The sequence below is a fragment of the Nuphar pumila genome, chromosome 7, assembly GCF_984573655.1.
Source record: "Nuphar pumila chromosome 7, dmNupPumi1.hap1.1, whole genome shotgun sequence".
NCBI lineage: Eukaryota > Viridiplantae > Streptophyta > Magnoliopsida > Nymphaeales > Nymphaeaceae > Nuphar > Nuphar pumila.
Genome location: NC_143255.1, coordinates 105,797,638 through 105,817,554, shown reverse-complemented (window position 1 = coordinate 105,817,554; position 19,917 = coordinate 105,797,638). Strand labels below are relative to the sequence as shown.

The 19,917-nt window shown below is 40.7% G+C and overlaps 1 protein-coding gene across 1 annotated transcript; it reads right to left on the bottom strand.

The window, feature by feature from the left end:
• Positions 1-717: 717 nt before the first annotated feature.
• On the bottom strand, positions 718-18,181 carry LOC149832769 (putative amidase At4g34880). Its single transcript, XM_090012581.1, has 5 exons — positions 17,558-18,181; positions 15,736-15,950; positions 14,618-14,860; positions 2,623-2,821; positions 718-1,269 (listed from the first exon to the last, which is right to left on the bottom strand). The coding sequence occupies exons 1-5, from the start codon at positions 18,131-18,133 to the stop codon at positions 898-900; spliced, it is 1,605 nt and encodes a 534-aa protein (XP_089868707.1). The 5' UTR covers positions 18,134-18,181; the 3' UTR covers positions 718-897.
• Between the last annotated feature and the right edge of the window lie 1,736 nt (positions 18,182-19,917).

Sequence of the window (19,917 nt, the reverse complement as noted above, 5' to 3'; positions counted from 1 at the left end):
TATGTGAGGATGCAAAATCTCAAATTTAGGTTTCTTGATAGAGCTGGTGTAAGATATCGTATCTCATCTCTCCTGCATTACAAGCATTAATTTTTTTTTCCGTTTAGATAATCCAAGGGAAAAACCCTAGAGGTCCCTCCAGCCCACTCAAGAGTACAGTCAGCTTCAACTAGGGGTGGCAATTTCTGACACGACCCGCCAACCCGCCTCTTAGGCGGGTTCGGGTTGGGCTTAAGCCAACCCGTTTAATAAACGGGTCGACCCGCATAACCCGTTTATTAAACAGGTCGGGTTCGGGTTGGGGGTATGCCAACCCGGCTGACCCGTTTAATAAACGGGTTAGGCGGGTGGGTCAACCCGCCAACCCGTCTGCCCGACCCGTCAACCCGTCAACCCGACCCGCCAACCTGCCTACCTGCCAACCCGATCCGTCAACCCGCCAACCCGACCCGTTTAATAAACGGGTCGGGTTCGTGTTGAGGTATGCTGACACGCCAACCCGCCAACCCGACCCGCCAACCCGACCCGCCAACCCGACCCGATTGCCACCCCTAGCTTCAACCTTGCAGCAAGAGATGACAGTCGTGGGATTTGAACTTGTGATGTCCCGTCAATTTTGTGGCACTCACGAGTTGCCCCTACCAGATGACCAGAGCCCTTGTGAACACAAACACTTTAATTTTGACAACTGGAAACTAAGACAATATTCATGCTGCATTTCTTATATAAACTAATAATCTCATTTGGCATGGTATATGATCATGTCAGCTAAAAAGCTGCTACAGATTTAAACAATATTAACTTTGAACCCCAACATCAATCACATGCAAGTTATTGAATTGTTATTTTGAAAGAAGCAGCCAACTTATTGATTATTATATAATATTACCCCATTCACTAAGTGCTTCCTTCAGCCTTGAATGTTGGGGGCTTCCTTATTTTGGTTGCCTGCTCGAAAGAGTAAGCAATTTCGATCAAGGTTGGCTCTGAACCCCTCAATCCACTGAAACAAATCCCAATCGGCACACCATCAGGTCCATAGTACCCAGCAGGGACACTGATTGCAGGGTACCCTCCAATGGCCAGAACAGAAGAGGCAGAATAGCCTGGTGTGACCAAAGCATCCAAATGATTGTCCTTCATCACCTTCTCATACCCATTCTTGGATAGCTTCTCCAATCTCTTCACTGCCACCTGCACTTGGTCACCCAAACCACTCGAGTTCTCTGCTAACAAGAAAATATTTTGCCCGTATTCTTCAAGCTTTTCCTGAACAAATAAACAAACCTTATCTTCAATGAGTGATGATATGACTACCTTCAGTAGTAAAACAGATATAGTATTGGAGACAACGTTTCTCAAATGACACGACCGTCCTATCTAGCTGTTAATCATAGTGCAAGCTTTTATGTTCTCAATCTGACACCCATATATGTGTTCTTCATCAATGGGTTGTTTTTTTTTTGTCAAGGATCAGACCTTGACTCATGTTGTTTTGATGTAAAAACACCATTCTTTGATTCATGAAATTTTGGTGCATTTTGGGCCATTGATCTTTTAAGCTGTTAAAAGCTTGCTTAAATGTCAGAATTGCATGTTTTACAACATATTCTCTACAAAACAGACCATGTAGATTACATTTGTAGAGTTAGATTCACAAAAAAGAAAAAAAGTGGGAAAATTTTTCAACAAAGGCTTCATGTTTACCTGTCGTTCCAAAAAGAGCACCATGCTTTTTCCAATGACATTTCAGGACCCAACTTTACCATGAATCCATCATCATATATAAAGTCCTCTGTTCCAGTAACTCAAGTTAACCATGAGCTATGTGCAATAAAATTACTTTTTTTGAAAGAATACATTAAAATTACTAAACTGCCTTTATTGCATGACAAAACATGCAAAATAAGCCTTTTCAAACCAAAGATTAAAAATGCTGTTTTATATGAACCTTAACCATGTAATTCATTTCATGTATCTACTTGACAGTTTCATTGAGAGGTTGATTCCTGAAATGTCTTTTTAGAAAATATAAGACTTTTTTTCAATATCAGGCAAAAGGTGGGTCTCTAAATGGAAATTTCTCTATCTTTTAGCATCATTATCCCCAATTACAAGACATCACATTATATGCATTGTGGCTGCATGGTGGGCATGCAGCAACATGCCTGACAACCATCCATCTTGGCATTTCTGGAGATGGGGGTGTCTTGTCCATCTCGAGAAATGTTGAGATGGATGGTCAGAAGTAGTGGACTATATCGGGATTTAAAAATGTCATGATAAAATCATGATATTTTTCCTAATATTACCGATATTGGTTACTGTGGTTTAAATAATGTAGAACTTGAATTTGATAGGTGGAAGCATTGGAGTTCAATAATTTGGCCATGTTTCACATGATGTGAAGCATATTACAAATATAAAACATAATTTGATGGATCATAATTCTTAGACAAGCCCATGATATGAACCATGTATATTGACAGTCTCACATGCATAGGAAAACCCTGTTTGTGGAAGCCATTTTCTTGCCATAAACGTGACTAGATCTATGCTGTGGAAGACCATAATTAAGGTGCATTAGACTAACCCTTGTAATTAGGTTTGAGAGAAGATTACCAGGACCGGGTGTCTTAAATTGAAGGCAATCGCATCAGCCAGCGATCTCACAGGAGAGCTCTTTAGATCTGTCAGATAAGCATTTAAAGCTTGTCTAAATTCATACACTAGAGCAAACGCTTCCCCGCTGATATTGTAGTCGAGGATCGTAGTTATGTTTGATATCTCAAGATTATCAACCAGGATGGCTCCACGTTCCCTGCATGATTCCCTCATATATTAGTAGATATATCAATGCATAAAATGAATATTTAAGAGACAAAACTGAGGACAAAAAAGAAACAAAATTGATTGGAAACCTGAAAATCTGTGTAGTTCTTGTGCAGACTATCAAGTGTTTGATGCAAGAAATATTGCTTGAATGAACAGCAGGAAAACATGACAATGTATCATTGACTGAGACCAGAAATGACTCCCCCAAAAGCAAGTGCACCACTAATTTATTTATTTATGCAATTATGAAAATTCCTACGAGCACTGCATCCCCCGGAGGAGGCCATGAACATCAACCCTCTCTCCCTTCTATTTCTGCTTCTATGCACATCCACCAGAAGATCTTACATTGCTCCATCAAGCACCGGCTGACCTGCACATTGACTGTTGTGGAGCCTGATTCAGAGTTTTTACCCTTACAGGAGGAGGGTTTAGGGGCTCATCCCAGCGTGGGTAGCATCATTCAACTAAATGAGTTGTAGATCCTGATTCATAGTTTTTACCCTTACAGGAGAGGGGTCTGGGGGCTCCTCCCAACGTGGGTAGCATCATTCAGCTTGAAGAGTTGTGGAGTCTGATTCAAAGTTTTTACCCTTACAGAAAAGGGGGGTCTGAGGGCTCCTCCTAACGTGGGTAGCATCATTCAACTTGAAGAGTTGTGGAGTCTGATTCAGAGTTTTTACCCTTACAGAAGGGGGGTCTGAGGGCTCCTCCCACTACAAGAAAATTGTTAATTAGCGACGAAAATTAGCGACGGATTTTTCCCGTCGCTACTTAGCGACAGATTAGCTAGAGATAGAATCTGTCGCTAATTTGCGACGGATTAGCGAAGAAACGACTTTTATCGCTAATCTGTCGCTACTTAGCGACGGATTAGCGACTGCATGTTTTTGTCGCTACTTTTGATTACAAGAACACCATTTTAGCGACGGATTTAAAGAGGGAACTCTGTCGTCGCTAATCCGTCGCTAATTAGCGACGGATTAGCGACAGTATATATTTCGTCGCGGTTTTTGTATTTTGATTTAGCGACGGTTTAGCGACGGAATGTTTCCGTCGCTAAGCCGTCGCTAAATATCGCGTAAATCCCTAATCCCATCCCTCTTTCTCTTTTCCCTGTTTCGCTATATTGCTCCCTCCCGCCCGTCGGCTCTCGCCACCGTCCGGCCACCGCCGCTCGCCAGCCGCCGCTCCCCGTCCACCGCTCGCCAGCCGGCGCTCGCCAGCTGCCGCTCCCCGTCAACCTCCCGCCACCGTCCGGCGAAGCGCAGGTAATATTCTTCTTCTTCTTCTTCTTCTTCTTCTTCTTCTTCTTCTTCTTCTTCTTCTAAACGCAGGGGGTACGCCCCTTCCCTGCCGGAAACGGAGGGGGTTTAACCCCCTGCCGTGCTTTTCGGCAGGGGGGGTCGACCCCCTGCGTTTCCGGCAAGGGGGGTCGACCCCCTGCCTATGGCGGTGCCGCACTGCCGGCCTCCAGCCCGATCCGGAGGAGGAGGTTCGCCTGTTGTGCATCTTCAACGCGCGGTCCCGATACATTCCGCCGCTGCCGTAGGGGTACTACGGCAATGCCTTCGCGTTCCCGGCAGCTGTCTCGATAGCGGCGAAGCTCTGTGCGAACCCACTAGGTTATGCGGTGGAGCTCGTGAAGAAGGCCAAGGAGGAGGTGACAGACGAGTACATGAGGTCAGTGGCGGACCTCATGGTGCTCAAGGGCCGGCCTAACATCACGGTGGTCCGCACCTTCGTGGTCTCGGACATCAGGCATGCCGGGTTCAGCGAGCTGGACCTCGGCTGGGGAATGCCGGTGTACGGCGGTCCAGCCAAGGGCAGTGACGGCCCAATCCCCGGCTTGGTTAGCTTCTACGTCAACTCCAAGAATAACGAAGGGGGAGAAGGGATGGTGATCCCGATTTCCTTGCCTGCTCCAGCTATGAAGATCTTTGAACGGGAGCTCAAAAAGATGCTGTACGGACCCGCCCCGGATCAAAAGTCCACAGAACCTGTTTTTATCTTATCTGCTTTGTGACTAAAGATCAATTCATTGCCAAACAAATTTGTTATGAGATACCTACGTTGCCTATGTGATCTGTTTTGAAAAGAATTTTTGTTATGGATACCTATGCTGCCCATGTGATCTCTTTTTAAAAAAAATTTGTTATGAGATACCTACGTTGCCTATGTGATCTGTTTTGAAAAGAATTTTTGTTATGGATACCTATGCTGCCCATGTGATCTCTTTTTAAAAAAAAAAAAAGTTATTATGTGATCCCTATGTTGTCCATGTGATTAGCTTGAAAAAAAATTTGTAATATGTGTATATAAGATGTCCATATGGTTTTAAGTGTAGTTTGCATATATGTTGTCCATATGGATTTTAAGTTGAATTTTTTTTTGTAATGTATATATACAAGTTGTCCATGTTGTTCAATTTGTTAGTTTGTTAATGTCTACTGGTAGTTAGTTTTACTTCAATTTGTTTTCTTGAAATCTGGTTAGTTAGAGTATTTCAATCTATTAGTCTTTTATAATTATATTTTTCTTAGATAGATTGGTATTTAATGTTCTCACAATCAGTTAGTTAGATTAGGGCTATTTGAATTCTTTATGATAGTGGTGGTTAAGCGGAGTTCACATCTTTTCTAGTAAACTAATTGATTGATTTACTATTCCTTTGCTAAGTAGTTCAGATTAGAAATTGTCTATGACTTTATGTTAGTCGACTGGTTCAACATATTATAGCTGGTTTGTTAAATTAGCATCTTCTAGTTAGATTTGGCTTAACATATATACTATTTTTCTTTTCTCTTCTTTCAATTAGTTAGAGTTGTTTTAATTTGTTTTAATTTTTTTAGTTAGTGTTTCATCTTGTTTCATGATTAGTTAGTTTGTTACTTAATTTGTTTTGTTTTTGTGCAGATTTTTCAACGGAACCAACTCGTGCTCGGCCACCTGTGGTAAGTAAATGACAAAAACAATGCAAATCGGGTAAATACCCGTGGTGAGTAAGTGATGCAAACGTATCACATGTTATTTAATTTATTGAATGCAGCACTTTATTGTTCACACACTCACTTAGTTGTTGATATCTAGGACTGCTTTGTTGGAGTTCGGAGATCATGCTGAGCATGATTTTAATGTAGAAATATGGAAGTGTTCTTATTTTTGGAGTACGGAGTCCATGCTAAGCATGGTAGTAGTTAGTGAGATATTGAAGTGTGTTTGCTGCAGGTACATGTTTGCCATTTATTTGATATGAATGATTATGATGTATTGCAATGTTTGATGTAATTGTATCAATGTTTGCATGTAGTTACTTTCAATTTGATTTTGACTTCCATGTAAAATTTTATAATAAAAGCATGCTTCAAATGATTGTATCATGTCATTAATAGTTTGCACATGAAAATATTAAGTTATCAATGCATGCATCAAAATTCTTGTTATTGTTTGACATAGTATATTGCATGATAAATTTGATATTTTCTTCATCGTCGCATTCTGATTCTTTTTTTCTTAATTCGTTAGGATACTATTCGTAACATCATACGACAGAATGACTGCAAACCGTGAATGGATGTACCGTAGGATAGTGGACAATGAGTTATCGCATGAATATATGGATGGTGTCGATAGTTTTATTGAATTTGCAACGGCGAGTGTCAGTACGGTAGATCCCACAGGTCGGATTAGGTGTCCCTGCAAGATTTGTAAGAATAATCGATTTGTAGAACCTCATGGCGTTAGACATCACCTATACAGGAAGGGTTTTGTGAGTGATTATCAGAACTGGGCGTTTCATGGAGAAGAATTTAGAAACGATTTTGATGCACGGGTGAATGTGGTGCACGATAATCCATATACGAATTTGATATTTGATGCTGCAGGAACAGAACTGGGTTCTGCTATGAGTTCTAGTGATGTAAGAACTGGCGTAGATGAAGAATCACCAAACGATGCAGCTAGTAGATTTTATGATTTACTTAAAGATGCTGATGAGCCACTTTGGAACGGTTGTGAGAGTCACACTATCTTGTCTGCAGTTCTTCAACTAATGAATTTGAAGTCCGAGTATAATTTGAGTCAATCATGTTTTGACCGTTTGTGCATGATTGTGAAGAGTATGTTGCCTAAAGATGAGAAATTGCCACAAAATTTCTATCGTGCGAAAGTTATGGTCAACGCTCTAGGTATGGGTTACAAAAAGATTGATGCTTGTCCAAATCACTGCATGTTGTATTTCAAGAAGCAGGAAAACGACATATCATGCCCGTCATGTGTGCATCCTCGGTTCAAGCCAAAGACAAGAGGCAATGGTAGCACGAGATCAAAGGAAGTTTCATACAAGTCGCTCCGCTACTTTCCTATCACTCCTAGATTGCAGCGATTGTATATGTCTTCAAAGATTTGAATTAGTGCAATACTTGATGTCAATGATTTGAATTATTTGAATGCATTGCAATGCTTGATGTGAATGACTTGAATGCATTGTAATACTTGATGTGAATTATTTGAATGTATTGTATGACATATGTTATTTGTTAGAATATGGTTCGTGGAGGTTATAGTGGTCGCTCATCCAGTAGTAGCCAGGCTCAACCTTCATCTTCACGGGCTCCTGTGATAGGTATATCATATAACTAATTAGATGCTTGATTAGTTCAAATGCACATTCTGAGAACTTGGTGTGTATTTTTTTACAGATGATGTTGCGCCTGTACACGACCCACCTACACCAGTTGATCGCACAAGTCAACAGCCAACACAGGAAACAGGGTCTTCACAGGCTGGCACAAGAAGACTCATTCGAATAGTGTATATCGATAATCGACCGTAAGTATTTTGTTTTCAATTATTGCATATCTTTTAAATATTTTATATTGATATTTACTGTGTAACAATTCATGTGCAGCACGAGGTTTGAGCCACAAGAAGTAGTACGGGAGATTAGGAATTCACTTCTTCAACATCTACCAGGACCAGTTGCTCAATGGAAAGAGTACCCAAAGGAGGTATTAGACAGATTGTGGTCCTCATTCATGGTATACAGTTGTTTCTCATAGTTAATGTGTTTCATATTTAATTTATTTAAGCAATGTCTACTAACTTTCTGAAAATATTTGTAGGCTTCGAATCGCTTTGCAACTACGGTGGAAGAAAATGATGCAAGGAAGGTGTGGCAGAAGGTGGCTGCCAATCGATTTGCAGACATGCTGCACACTATGAAGACTGCAGCAAAAAAAGCATCTGGCGTAGTAGATGATCCATTATTGTGGAAGGGCCATGGTCCTATTACTATCAGGAGAGATTACTGGGATGAAATGTGCGATATGTGGGCGGGAGATGCATTTAAAAATCGCTCTGCGAAGGCTTCACAAAATCGATCGAAGATGCCCGAAGCCCATCTACACACAGGTGGATCTAAGACATTTGGGAGCCACCTAAAGAAAATGGTAACTCATCAATATATAATATTAATTTTATAAGTATAGTTGCAAATTTGTGTACTAAATCTTTTATCATTTAACTTCGCAGGAAGCAGAAAAAGGAGGCAGTGTACCATATAAGGATGTGTTTGTAGAAACACATAAATGGAAGACCACGGGAGTCTTCGTATCAGAGAAGGCGAGAACGACAACGGTATGTATTAATTCTATTAATAATCATTGCAATATATATGCAAGTCATCATAATGTTATCATTAATTATTAATGAATACTTTAAACATTATTTTGTAGGAGGCATATGAGCAACAAATGGTAGAGCGATATGGTGAAGACGCTACTCAGCATCCATCATTTGATCCTACAGCATGGGTGACTGCAGCAGGTGAACCCAAAAAAGGTCGCGTGTTCGGGTTTGGGAGTAATATGAACACTTCACCAGTTATTGGTTCTTCCAGTTACGGCTCACCAACTTCTTGCGCCGACATAAGCTCCAAGCAGCCGACTATTCTTTCCGGTGATGATGTACGCGAGATCATTAATGAATCACTGAATAACTACTTCCAATACACCGTCGCCCCCTTTCTCCGAAATGAGATCAAGGCCGCTGTTCAGGATAGGGGATCTTCGATTCCAGGTCCCTCTCAGGTATAATCACATATATAGTTTTTTTGACTATCTTAAAGCACATCTGAGCATGGTAGAATCACATATAGAGTTTTTCTAGATGCCTTAAAACACATATGAACATGCTATAATCACATATTCAATTTTTTTACTGCCTTAGCACACATATGAGCATGATAGAATCACATATAAAGTTGCTTTGTCTGCCTTAGAGCACATATGAGCATGCTATATTCACATATTCAATTTTTTTACTGCCTTAGCACACATACGAGCATGATCGAATCACATATATAGTTTTTTGCCTGCCTTAAAGCACATCTGAGCATGGTAGAATCACATATAGAGTTTTTTTATATGCCTTAGAACACATATGAACATGCTATAATCACATATTCAATTTTTTGACTGCCTTAGCACACATATGAGCATGATAGAATCACATATATATATATATATATATTTAACTTTTTGTCTGTCTTAGAGCACATATGAGCATGATAGAATCACATATAAAGTTTTTTTGATTGCATTAGAACACATATGAGCATGCTATAATCACATATTCAGTTTTTTGACTGCCTAAGAACACATATGAGCATATTATAATCACATATTCTGTTTTTTGACTGCCTTAGCACACATATGAGCATGCTATAATAACATATAGAGTTTTTTAACTGCCTTAGAACACATATGAACATGTTATATATCATTTATGATAGAATCACATATAAAATTTTTGGCTTTGCCTGCCTTAGAGCACATATGAGCATGCTATATTCACATATTCAATTTTTTTACTGCCTTAGCACACATACGAGCATGATCGAATCACATATATAGTTTTTTGCCTGCCTTAAAGCACATCTGAGCATGGTAGAATCACATATAGAGTTTTTTTAGATGCCTTAAAACACATATGAACATGCTATAATCACATATTCAATTTTTTGACTGCCTTAGCACACATATGAGCATGATAGAATCACATATAGAGTTTTTTTATTGCCTTAGATCACACATGAGCACATGATAGAATCACATATAGTGTGTAATTTATTTCATTATATTTTGTTTATCAATACTGACTGTTCTTTTCTTGTGTAGGCTGCTAGCGATAATCAGGGTAGTGGAGCTGAAGGGACAGATAAAGACAATGAACAAGAAGACGCACAAAATCTTGGCGATGATTAGAGGACTTTGTTGAAGAAGTTCTATTTTTTTTATTTTTCCTAATTGTAATTGTTGAATTGTAAATAATTAAACTTCTTAGTTTTAAGGTGGAACGATTAATTATTATAGATACTTGTTATATGAATTTTTTTGTGTGGTTTGTTTTTTATTTACAGGAAATATAAATTGTACAGGAAATATAAATTGTACAGTTCTCCGTAATTAATTTTTAAATAATTTTTTTTTGATTTTTTTTCGTTTTTGCGACGGATTAGCGACGGATGATTCCGTCGCTATTCATATTAATCTAGCGACGGCTTAGCGACGGAATTAAATCCGTTGCCACGCCGTGGTCGCCGTTTAATACCGACGGATTGGCGACGGAATATAGCGCTCGTTATTCCGTCGCAATTAGCGACGGACTTGGCGACGGAATTATTCCGTCGCCAGTTAGCGTCGAAATATTCGCGACGTAAGCATACTGTCGCCGCGTTGTCGCTAATCCGTCGCTAACATGGTTAGCGACGGAAGGTGGTCGTCGCTAATCTACTGCTTTGTTGTAGTGTCCTAGCGTGAGTAGCATCATTCAACTTGATGAGTTGTGGAGTCTGATTTAGAGTTTTTACCCTTATAGGAGGAGGGTTTGGGGGCTCCTCTCAACGTGGATAGCATCGTTCAACTTGATTCGTTGTGGAGCCTGATTTAGAGTTTTTGCCCTTACAGGAGGGGGGTCCGGGGGCTCCTCCCGGCACGGGTCCCGGGTGTCGTGGTCAAAAAATGCACAGGGTGTCGTGGTGAGAAAGACATATGTTTGTTCCAAGCAAGGTTGAAAGAAATCAATGGAAAATCCAACAAGGAGCATGCCAGAATCAAGATGTGGATGTCAAGCGAGAATTGTGTTGTGCAACTCAATACACAAAATAATAAGGGTATGGTTTTTAGTTAAAATGGGGAATGAAATGACAATAGAAATTGCTTAAAATTTACAGGAATAAACTAGACTCAATAACAAAGACACCATTTTTTACGGATTTAAAATATGACCTCCGGTTAAGGAGATATGGCCTTGACAAGTTGGTCCTAATTCGGGTAGCGATTTACAGCGATTTGCATACTGAATAACACTATAAATCGCTATAGCGATTTGCGGAAGACACTACAAATCACTATAGTGAGATTTCAAAACACTATAAATCGCTATAGCGATTTGCGGAAGACACTACAAATCGCTATAGTGAGATTCAAAAACACTATAAATCGCTATAACGATTTGCGGAAGACACTACAAATCGCTATAGTGAGATCCAAAAACACTATAAATCGCTACAGCAATTTGCGAAAGACACTACAAATCGTTGTTGAAAAGTCGAATAACACTATAAATCGTTATGGGGCTCGTTGGAGACCCGAAAATACTACAAATCGCTGTAGGAAAGCCGGATAACACTATAAATCATTGTGGGGCTCGTTGGAGACCCAAAAATACTACAAATCGCTGTAGGAAAGCCTGATAACACTACAAATCGCTGTTGGAAGGCCCCAAAAAAAATTGGTCGAGAGGGCGCTGCCCCCCGAGCCCCCCGCCAGCGGGATCCGCGCCAGGGAGGAGCCCCCAGACCCCCCTTTTGTAAGGAAAAAAACTCTAAATCAGGCTCCACAACGAATTAAGTTGAACGATGCTACCCACGCTGGGAGGAGCCCCCAAATCCTTCTCTTGTAAAGGCAAAAACTCTGAATTAGACTCCACAAGTTGAACGATGCTACAGTCACTGTGTAGGTCAGTCGGTGTTTGATGGAGCAATGTAGGATCGTCTGTTGGATGTGCACAAAAGTAGAGAGAGAAGGGAGAGAGAGTGAGAAGGTTGATGTTCATGGCCTTCTTCAGGGAGAAATCTTTGCCTCCCTTGATTTCTTCTCTAGAGAGAAAGAGAGGGTTTTACAGTGTTTTACGGATAAAAAAGAAGAAAACTTTGAAGAGTCAACGTCATCCTCGACTTTCTGGATGGAGGACATGTTTGTCCTTTTTTTGAACGGAGAAAGAAGAAGAAGACTTTGAAGAGTCAACATCATCCTCGACTTTCTGGAAGGAGGACATGTTTGTCCTTTTTTTGAATGAAGAAAAAAGAAGAAGACTTTGAAGAGTCAACATCATCCTCGACTTTCTGGATGGAGGACATGTTTGTCCTTTTTTTGAATGGAGAAAGAAGAAGAAGACTTTGAAGAGTCAACATCATCCTCGACTTTCTGAATGGAGGACATGTTTGTCCTTTTTTTGAACTGTTTGTTTTTTCTTTTTTGAATAAAGGGCATTTTTGTCATTTTCTCAAACCATCACTTTATGAGAAGAATAGCAAGAAAGGGTACTTAAGTCTTTGCAACAACACCATAGTCCGATGCAAAGTTATGTCAACATACACGGGAATACGAGCCCCATGTGCTTGTATACGTGGTGCTCATTCAAAGCCCCGAACACAGACGTGGGATTCAGTGAATCATCCGGGGGGAACATACACCACCCTCTCCCATCCTCTGACATAGAGATGTCAAAGGGTCGGTTTTATACTCGGTACCTGACCCGACTTGAATCCGAATTATGTGGGTCCGGGTTTGGGATTCCATTTTCATGACCTGAACCTAAACCCAGTCGTTAATTCTATAGGTGGCTCTGGATCGACCCTGACCTGACCCGTTGACAACCCAACTAGCTGGCTCATCTGGACAACTGGGGTGAACTAATCCTATCTGTTAGTTGGGTGGCTAGGATTGAATGTAGAATGGATTCCATTAAAGTCGGACAATGGTTTCTTTTTCAGTTTCTTGTTCATTCCAAACACGTGAAAAAAAATTCCTCTCACACGATTTGATTTTCACGTGGCAAATAAAATCACATGAATTTAATGAAAATAATTCCCTGAATGAAAACCATGATAGGATGACGAAGGATCAGATACAATCAAACTGCACACCTTAGTGTGCAGCTGCACCTGATCCACCCTTCATCTTATGTTGGGCCCCACAGCTGACAAGTTGTACCACAAAGATGGAACTAGGGCGGTTTGGTGCAGCTCAAAGTGTGCAATGTGTCTGATCTACTGCCTGGTAGCACGGATTGAGAAAAAGCTATGGAAAATTGCTTTCAAAGGGGATTTTCGCTTCCGCCACAAGTGGGGATGAACAATCACAACTTAGAAAGTGTAAACCCATTTTGGGTTGTTAGTCAAAGTCAAGTGTTGAATTTATCGCGTAATTAGAAGTTAATGTTTGGTGTTTAGAGATTTTATGGGCATAGTGGACAATTGCATAACTTAACATGAGCAACATGGGCATAAAAAAATGTTAATGTGAGTTTCTTAGGTAGGTTATTTATTATTGGCTAGTCATGTAATGGTAATGATGCATGTTATTAGTAGTCATTAAGATAAAAAATCGTATTTAAAGATGTGAATCATGAAAGAGAGTTAAAAGTTGTTATTTACCTTTGAGAGGAGTGTAGAAAGAGTATCCAACTCTTTATATACCTATGAGTTATATATTTTGAGTATGAGTAAAGAGTATTATCCAATAAATTCATGTTTTTGAGTGATTAAACGCCCTTTCTAATTAATATTGTCTTCACAAAGTAGAAGCTGTAATTGTTGGTTAAAAGGTCAAACTTGTAACCAACTTTCACAAGATTAAGGCAGTAACAATCATAATTGTCAGTTACAATTAACTTGCCCTTTTTCTCATGTTTCACTGACCTAACCTTGTGAAAGTGTTATGACTGATTTATAATCGCAAGATATTGAGAAAATCCAAGAATCACATTCCTATGAAATTGACAGTCAACAAAAATATGAACCCCATTGGTTATGCCCCACCTTTTTCAATATGTTGGGTTCAGGCGAGAAAGTGTAGAGAGGAGATTGGGCAAAGTACCTTGCAAGGCACTTAACTGACGAAACAAATTAGGTAAGAACATATGTTAATATGAGTGAGTCAAGTCAGGGACTCAGGGGCATAGTGACAAAAGTTTTTATCGGCAATTTCGCGTTTTTCAAAAACTCATGAGAAATTGAAAAAATTCCATAAATCTTGCATTTTTTTCTGCAAAATCTCAGCAATAAAAAATTAATTAAAAAATATAAATATTGTTTTTTTTTTATAAAAAAATATTAATAAAAAATATTTAAAAATAAAAATATAGGATTTTTCATGATAAATAACCGTTTAAAACATAAATATCATGTTTAAATCAGTGTATTTATGTTTTTTCATAAATCTCACGATATTTTGAAAATCTCGCAAGAAATTATCATTTTAAACTTTCAGGCAATTTCTCGCGATATTATCGCAAGATTTTCATAAATCTCGCGATATTTGTCACACTTGGTCAGGGGTGCCCTTGGTGGCTAAATGAAACCTAATAAAATGAGTGCTCTCAATGCATCTTAAGAAAATGTTTTTAGTATTTGGGAAGCAAATATCAACTGCCATGGAATCCGATCTTATGAAAATTATGAAACGTTTGCTGTAAAATGCCACAAATTTTCAATTACCTCAGTGTGTGGAGATGGTCCTGAAAAATATCAGCAACTGGGGGTCCAGAAGAAAAGTTGAAGAAAGGCTGTCGTACCATGCCCAACCTTTTCCCACGAAGCCCATCCTTCTTCAAGAATTGCTTGTACCCACCAACAGGAATGAACTTTTCGGCTTCCCTTGTTGCATTTTCATCCCTTGCATCGTATCCTACGATTTCATCTAATACGTACACTGCGTCCGCTACACTTTTAGCAAAGGGCCTGTGCAGGAAAAGAAAGGAAAGCAAAACGGTGTTTTACCTGTACGGTATAAGATGAGCTATACTTAAATTCGTGTGCAGCATCACAACACTTTAGTAAATTTTTTTTTTTTTTGGATTTATAACTCAAAGAAACCGCACCTAGCACGAAGACCTGATCGCGTTGGCTCAGCCTGCCATACCAACGGTCATCGTGCTGGCAGCGTAAAACTCCGAGAATAGGACTCGTGTCCCGGGGCCTATGTTAGGCATTGGCTTGCCCGTTCTTTTTGCATTTCTTTCTTTTCAAAGAGATTTTTTTACTGACGAGCTGCCCCACAGGGACTTGATACCCCAATCCTTCAGTTAAGATGAGGAAGTCCTACCAATCCAAGTGTTACATAAGACCTCTTTGTTAGCTACCAACCAACCATGTCAGACACCATATATTTGGCGAGGGAATGGCTTTCTTTCTCTCTCTTTTTTTTTTATAGGCAAGCTGAGGTTAGTCCGACCCTGGCCATTTATACAACCACACCATTGAGATTTGAACTTGCAATGTCTCAATACAAGGTGATGTGCACTCACTACTCCTACCAGACAATCAGAGCCACCCCTCGGTATGGCCTTCCCTGTAACATTACAGATCCCATGCTTTTTTTTTCTTCTGACAAGGAACCCTTGTCACTTAATGGATGTGCCTTCCTATGAGGCAAACCTCCAGGTGGGGTTATTGACACCCAAACCCTTACAGGGTACGGAGCTCACCAGTTAAAGGCACTGGCACAGTAGGAGTCGAACCTGGGGACGAAGGAGTCAGCACCTTCTCCTCAGGCCCACTGCCATTTGAGCAACCCAAGTTGGTGCACCCACATTTTGAGTTGCTTGCATAATTACCCGATGGTGTCCTGTCTAGGAGAAATTGGAATAAATCCTGCTCTGCTGGTGAGGCCAACTGTGGGCTTGATCCCAACCACTGAGTTTACACTGGAGGGGCAGATGATGGAGCCATCGGTCTCTGTTCCCAGTGATACCGTCGCCAAGTTTGCAGCTACGCTTGTGGCAGAGCCTGTACTGGAACCGCATGGATCCGCTGATGCCACATACGGATTCTTTCTCACCGCAGATATCATCAGCACATGGATTTGAACTCATGATTAGTAAGGACAATGTCAATCGCTGGAGGAAACAACAAAGGGAGGGCTGCCTACAATTTACATAATTTGGCTAAGCTGGGTGGGGGCTTGGTCTACTGAGCTCAACCTGCCAGTAATAAAAAAGGATCCAATACTTTGACATACGATGGGTTCCATCCTATGTTGATCCTAGCCATCCAGCTGAAGCATATGAATGGCGGCTTGGATCAGTCCATATCAAGGTGAAAGTGTGGACCAATCCTAACCGTTGATTGGTAGGATAGGATTGAATGTAGGATGAAACCCATTCTATGTCAAATGATGGGGTCCGTACTCACCAGGTGTGGGTGTGTGCATGCATGGAGAATTTGTGATGCCATTTAGGGGTGTCGATGGGTCAAGTATAACCCGATCCAAAACATAAATAAACCCTAAACAAAAAAAAAAAAGACAAACCATAAATAAACCAAAAAGCTCTATGATACACACACACAAAAAAAACCCATAAAATCAAAGAAGCCACAAATAAACCATAAAACTAAATATAAAAAACCTCATTTCAAACTGTAATCAAAAGAAGAAAAAAACTAATTAAATTAAACATAAAAAGTCATAATTAAAAATATTTGATTCAAAGCCGTAATAAAAAAGAATCTTATTTTTATATTTAATTCAAATCATAATTCGAAAAGCCTTAATTTGATACCCTAATTGAAAAATCCTTAATTCAAACCCTAGTTGAAAAATTCCTAATTCAAACCCTAATGCGAGAGGGGGGTGAGTTGGGGTATACCGCAGCTTCCTCCCAATTTTTTTTACCACCGTTTCCTTCTCCCTGTTGGGCGGGGGGGTAGGGGACGTTCCTGGAACGCGGCGGACGGGAAACCACGCGCATTCAGACGCTACCTTAAGAACGGAACGGGTCGAACTTTGACGTTTGATAGTGGTGACAAAATATCGGGGTGTGTATTTTGTCTCCATTTAGCGTGGGTCCCACGCACGCCAATCAAGTGATTAAAAAATTCTTCCACTTAAATGATGGGATTTGAAGTTTGAAGAAACAATCCAAAATCAAGGATAGAAAAGTGGCGGTGGGGTTGCGCACGACTTTTTCTGAATGAAAGCAATCCGCGGAGAAGTGCTGCGCTGAGTTTTATTGGCATGTCAAACACACCCATAGGGTCCGGTTAATATACTGACTGGGTTATGGTTTACGAAATTTCATACCAAACCCAAATCCACAAAATTTCAGTGTAAAATATATAAAAACTAATTATTATTTTACTGGGTATGGGCCGGGTTTTGGTTAATCTAATCCTAATGAGACCCAAGTATGGTGTTTTCTATGATAGATCTGGTTGGACTTGAATCCGAACCGTTACCAACAAATCTAGTCAGATCCGGTTTCAGACCCACCCATTTCTGCGATGTTCAATCTTTAGATGAACTAGATCAATGGTTAAAAGCATGAAAGCGTTTGGTAGGTTTTGGGTGTGGTTCATCTTGATGAGGACCTGATCTGCTCTCCATGCAATACATACATGAACAAAGTTGAGCTGAGCAGTGTTAGGGAAAGAGCTTACAATGGCTTGACCGGCCCTGGCGTTCCATCCGTTGGGCGCGGAGAATGATCGGAAGTGGGCCCACTCGCTCATGGAAGCCTTGCCCAGAATGATGGCCCCGCTCCGCCTGAGCCTCCTCGCCACGCTCGCCTCCTCTCGGACCACCGAGCCCAGGAGTGCGAACGAGCCCGCCGTAGTGTTGAGCTTGTCCTCGGTGCAAATGCTGTCCTTGAGAAGCACCGGAATCCCGTGCAGCCACGACCGGGCTCGGCCCGGGTGCAGTCGCCTCTCCTCGTCGGCGCTGTCCGCCAGGGCCAGCGCGTCTGGGTTCACCTCGATGACGGCCCTGAGCCGAGGGTTCAGTTCCCTGATGGCCTTCAGATAGTACTCCACCACCTCCCTCGAGGTGAGCTCGCGCCGGTCAAAGGCGGACCGGATCTGCTCAATGGTGGCCTCGATGATCTCGAACCCGCCGGTGGTCCTCTCGGTGCCATCGACGGCGTTGGGAGAAAGAGAGGCGAAGAAGAAGAAGAGGAAGAGGGTTAGGGAGAGAAGGGGCAATGGGTTTGTGTGAGTTGAAGGAAGAAGGCGCCCCATTGCGTTAAAGAAGGCTGGTGGCAGTGAATCAGAAGAGGAAGAAGGTGCCGGATTTGCACTTGTTAGTGTTTGGAACTTTGGATAATTTAAAGACAATCCAGCTGCCTCGCTCTTGTACGTTTCCAGACCGACTTTAGTTTCTGGACTTCGTTTGCAATTTTTGCGGCTTCCACACTGTGATAGGGATTTTTCTTGGAAGTTACATCTTGTCAAAAAAAAAAAAATTACGTTTAACTGCTTACTTGTTGAAACTTTTCACGTAGGCACCTGTATTTTCTACGTTCTACCCTAATGAAACCAGACCTGGCCCGAATTTTCGGGTATGGTATCAGTTTCGAATCCGAGTTTAATCGGACCTGATAAGAACTACGTGAACCAGACCTGGTAAAATACTATTTTTTATCATTTTTATATTGAAAAATTGTGGCTTAATCGGAACTCAGGTCAGGCCCAGGTCTGGTATAAAACTTCACAAACTATACCCGTATCTTAATCGAACCTTCGAGTCTTGACCCGGGTCTTAATCAGGTCTTTTTATTTATCACTAGAACCCTATAGGGTTTGGTACGGACCCGTTTACATCCCTACTAAGGATCGTTCATATCACTTTTCTTGATGAAATACCAAATGCTAAAATTGTTTAGGATGGATGTTGCTGTAGAAAATGATGGATTAATTTGGGGTTGGTATTTGATACCTTCACTTTTCACCTAAATGAGGTGGTAGTTGCCAAATACTATACCTGATCCCACACGGGTGACTGCTCCAACTACCTTCCCAATGCACTTCAACTTTTCAGCTGCATTTCAAAGAGCTGCATAAGTGAAAGTGATAAAATTCCTAGCTGAATCGTTTTACTTATCCCAAACAAGTATGTTGATTTGCTGAAACTATGAATTTTGGCGATTCTATAATTGCATCTTTAATTAGCTGCCACCGATTGGCAGTTTCCAAAGAGAGCTTTAAGCAAAAGAAATGTCTAAAGTTTCATTTCATAGTGAAGTGATAGAAAAAGTGATATGAGCAATTTTTTTTTGAAAAAAACAGGTGCCCATAAGAAAAGTTTTACAAAGTAAGCTGTTAAACATGATTTTGCTGTTAAGTTAGGTGCCTAAACATACTTTCCCCCATTTTCCCTTATTGGCGGCTTGCCAATTCCATGAAGCATTCTTTTAAAACGCTCTGGGTCAAGCCAGAGAAGATCAGGTTTATGTCATAAAGATTCACTTCACACGGGTTTAACTGTTTTTTTTTCAGAAAAAATATGTTTTTTAATCAATAAAAACCATTATTAATATTTTAATAACAAAAATACATTTTCAGTTAAAAAATATTAAAATGTTATTAAAAATAATAAAATAAATATTCATAGATGTCAGTGTCAAATAATGTCAGTGCCGGCATGCATGTCACCAAAGAGATCCAGTCATGACATATGTAAACTGGTTAACTGTTATATCCAATCTCCACCGCACATCTCAATTGGGGAACAAGTGGGCTTCTTGCTCATCTCCATCGAGCATCAAGTGTGACGTAAGATGAGAATTGAATACAACTTAGGAATCGGGTGGTATACAATATGACCTGATGTCAGGATATTGACAAGCTGATGTCATCAGGTCAGCCGTTTCCCGACCGATGGCTGGCCAGCCATTTTCGTCTGAAAAACGAGAAAAAAGGAATGGCCGGCCAGTCATTTTTCGACAAGTCACCTGCCGGTAAATGGCCCTCCTGGAGTCGCTCGGTATGGGTGACCTTAGGCCGGCCATTTCGCGGCTGGTGGT

Bases quoted from the DNA above. Each gene is read 5' to 3' on its own strand.
- LOC149832769 (XM_090012581.1), bottom strand. From the start codon at position 18,133: ATGGGGCGCCTTCTTCCTTCAACTCACACAAACCCATTGCCCCTTCTC. The intron at 14,861-15,735 runs GTAATTATGCAA...TTTCCTGCACAG, and splicing joins CCTAGACAGGACACCATCGG to GCCCTTTGCTAAAAGTGTAG. The intron at 1,270-2,622 runs GTAATCTTCTCT...TTATTTGTTCAG, and splicing joins ATTTAAGACACCCGGTCCTG to GAAAAGCTTGAAGAATACGG.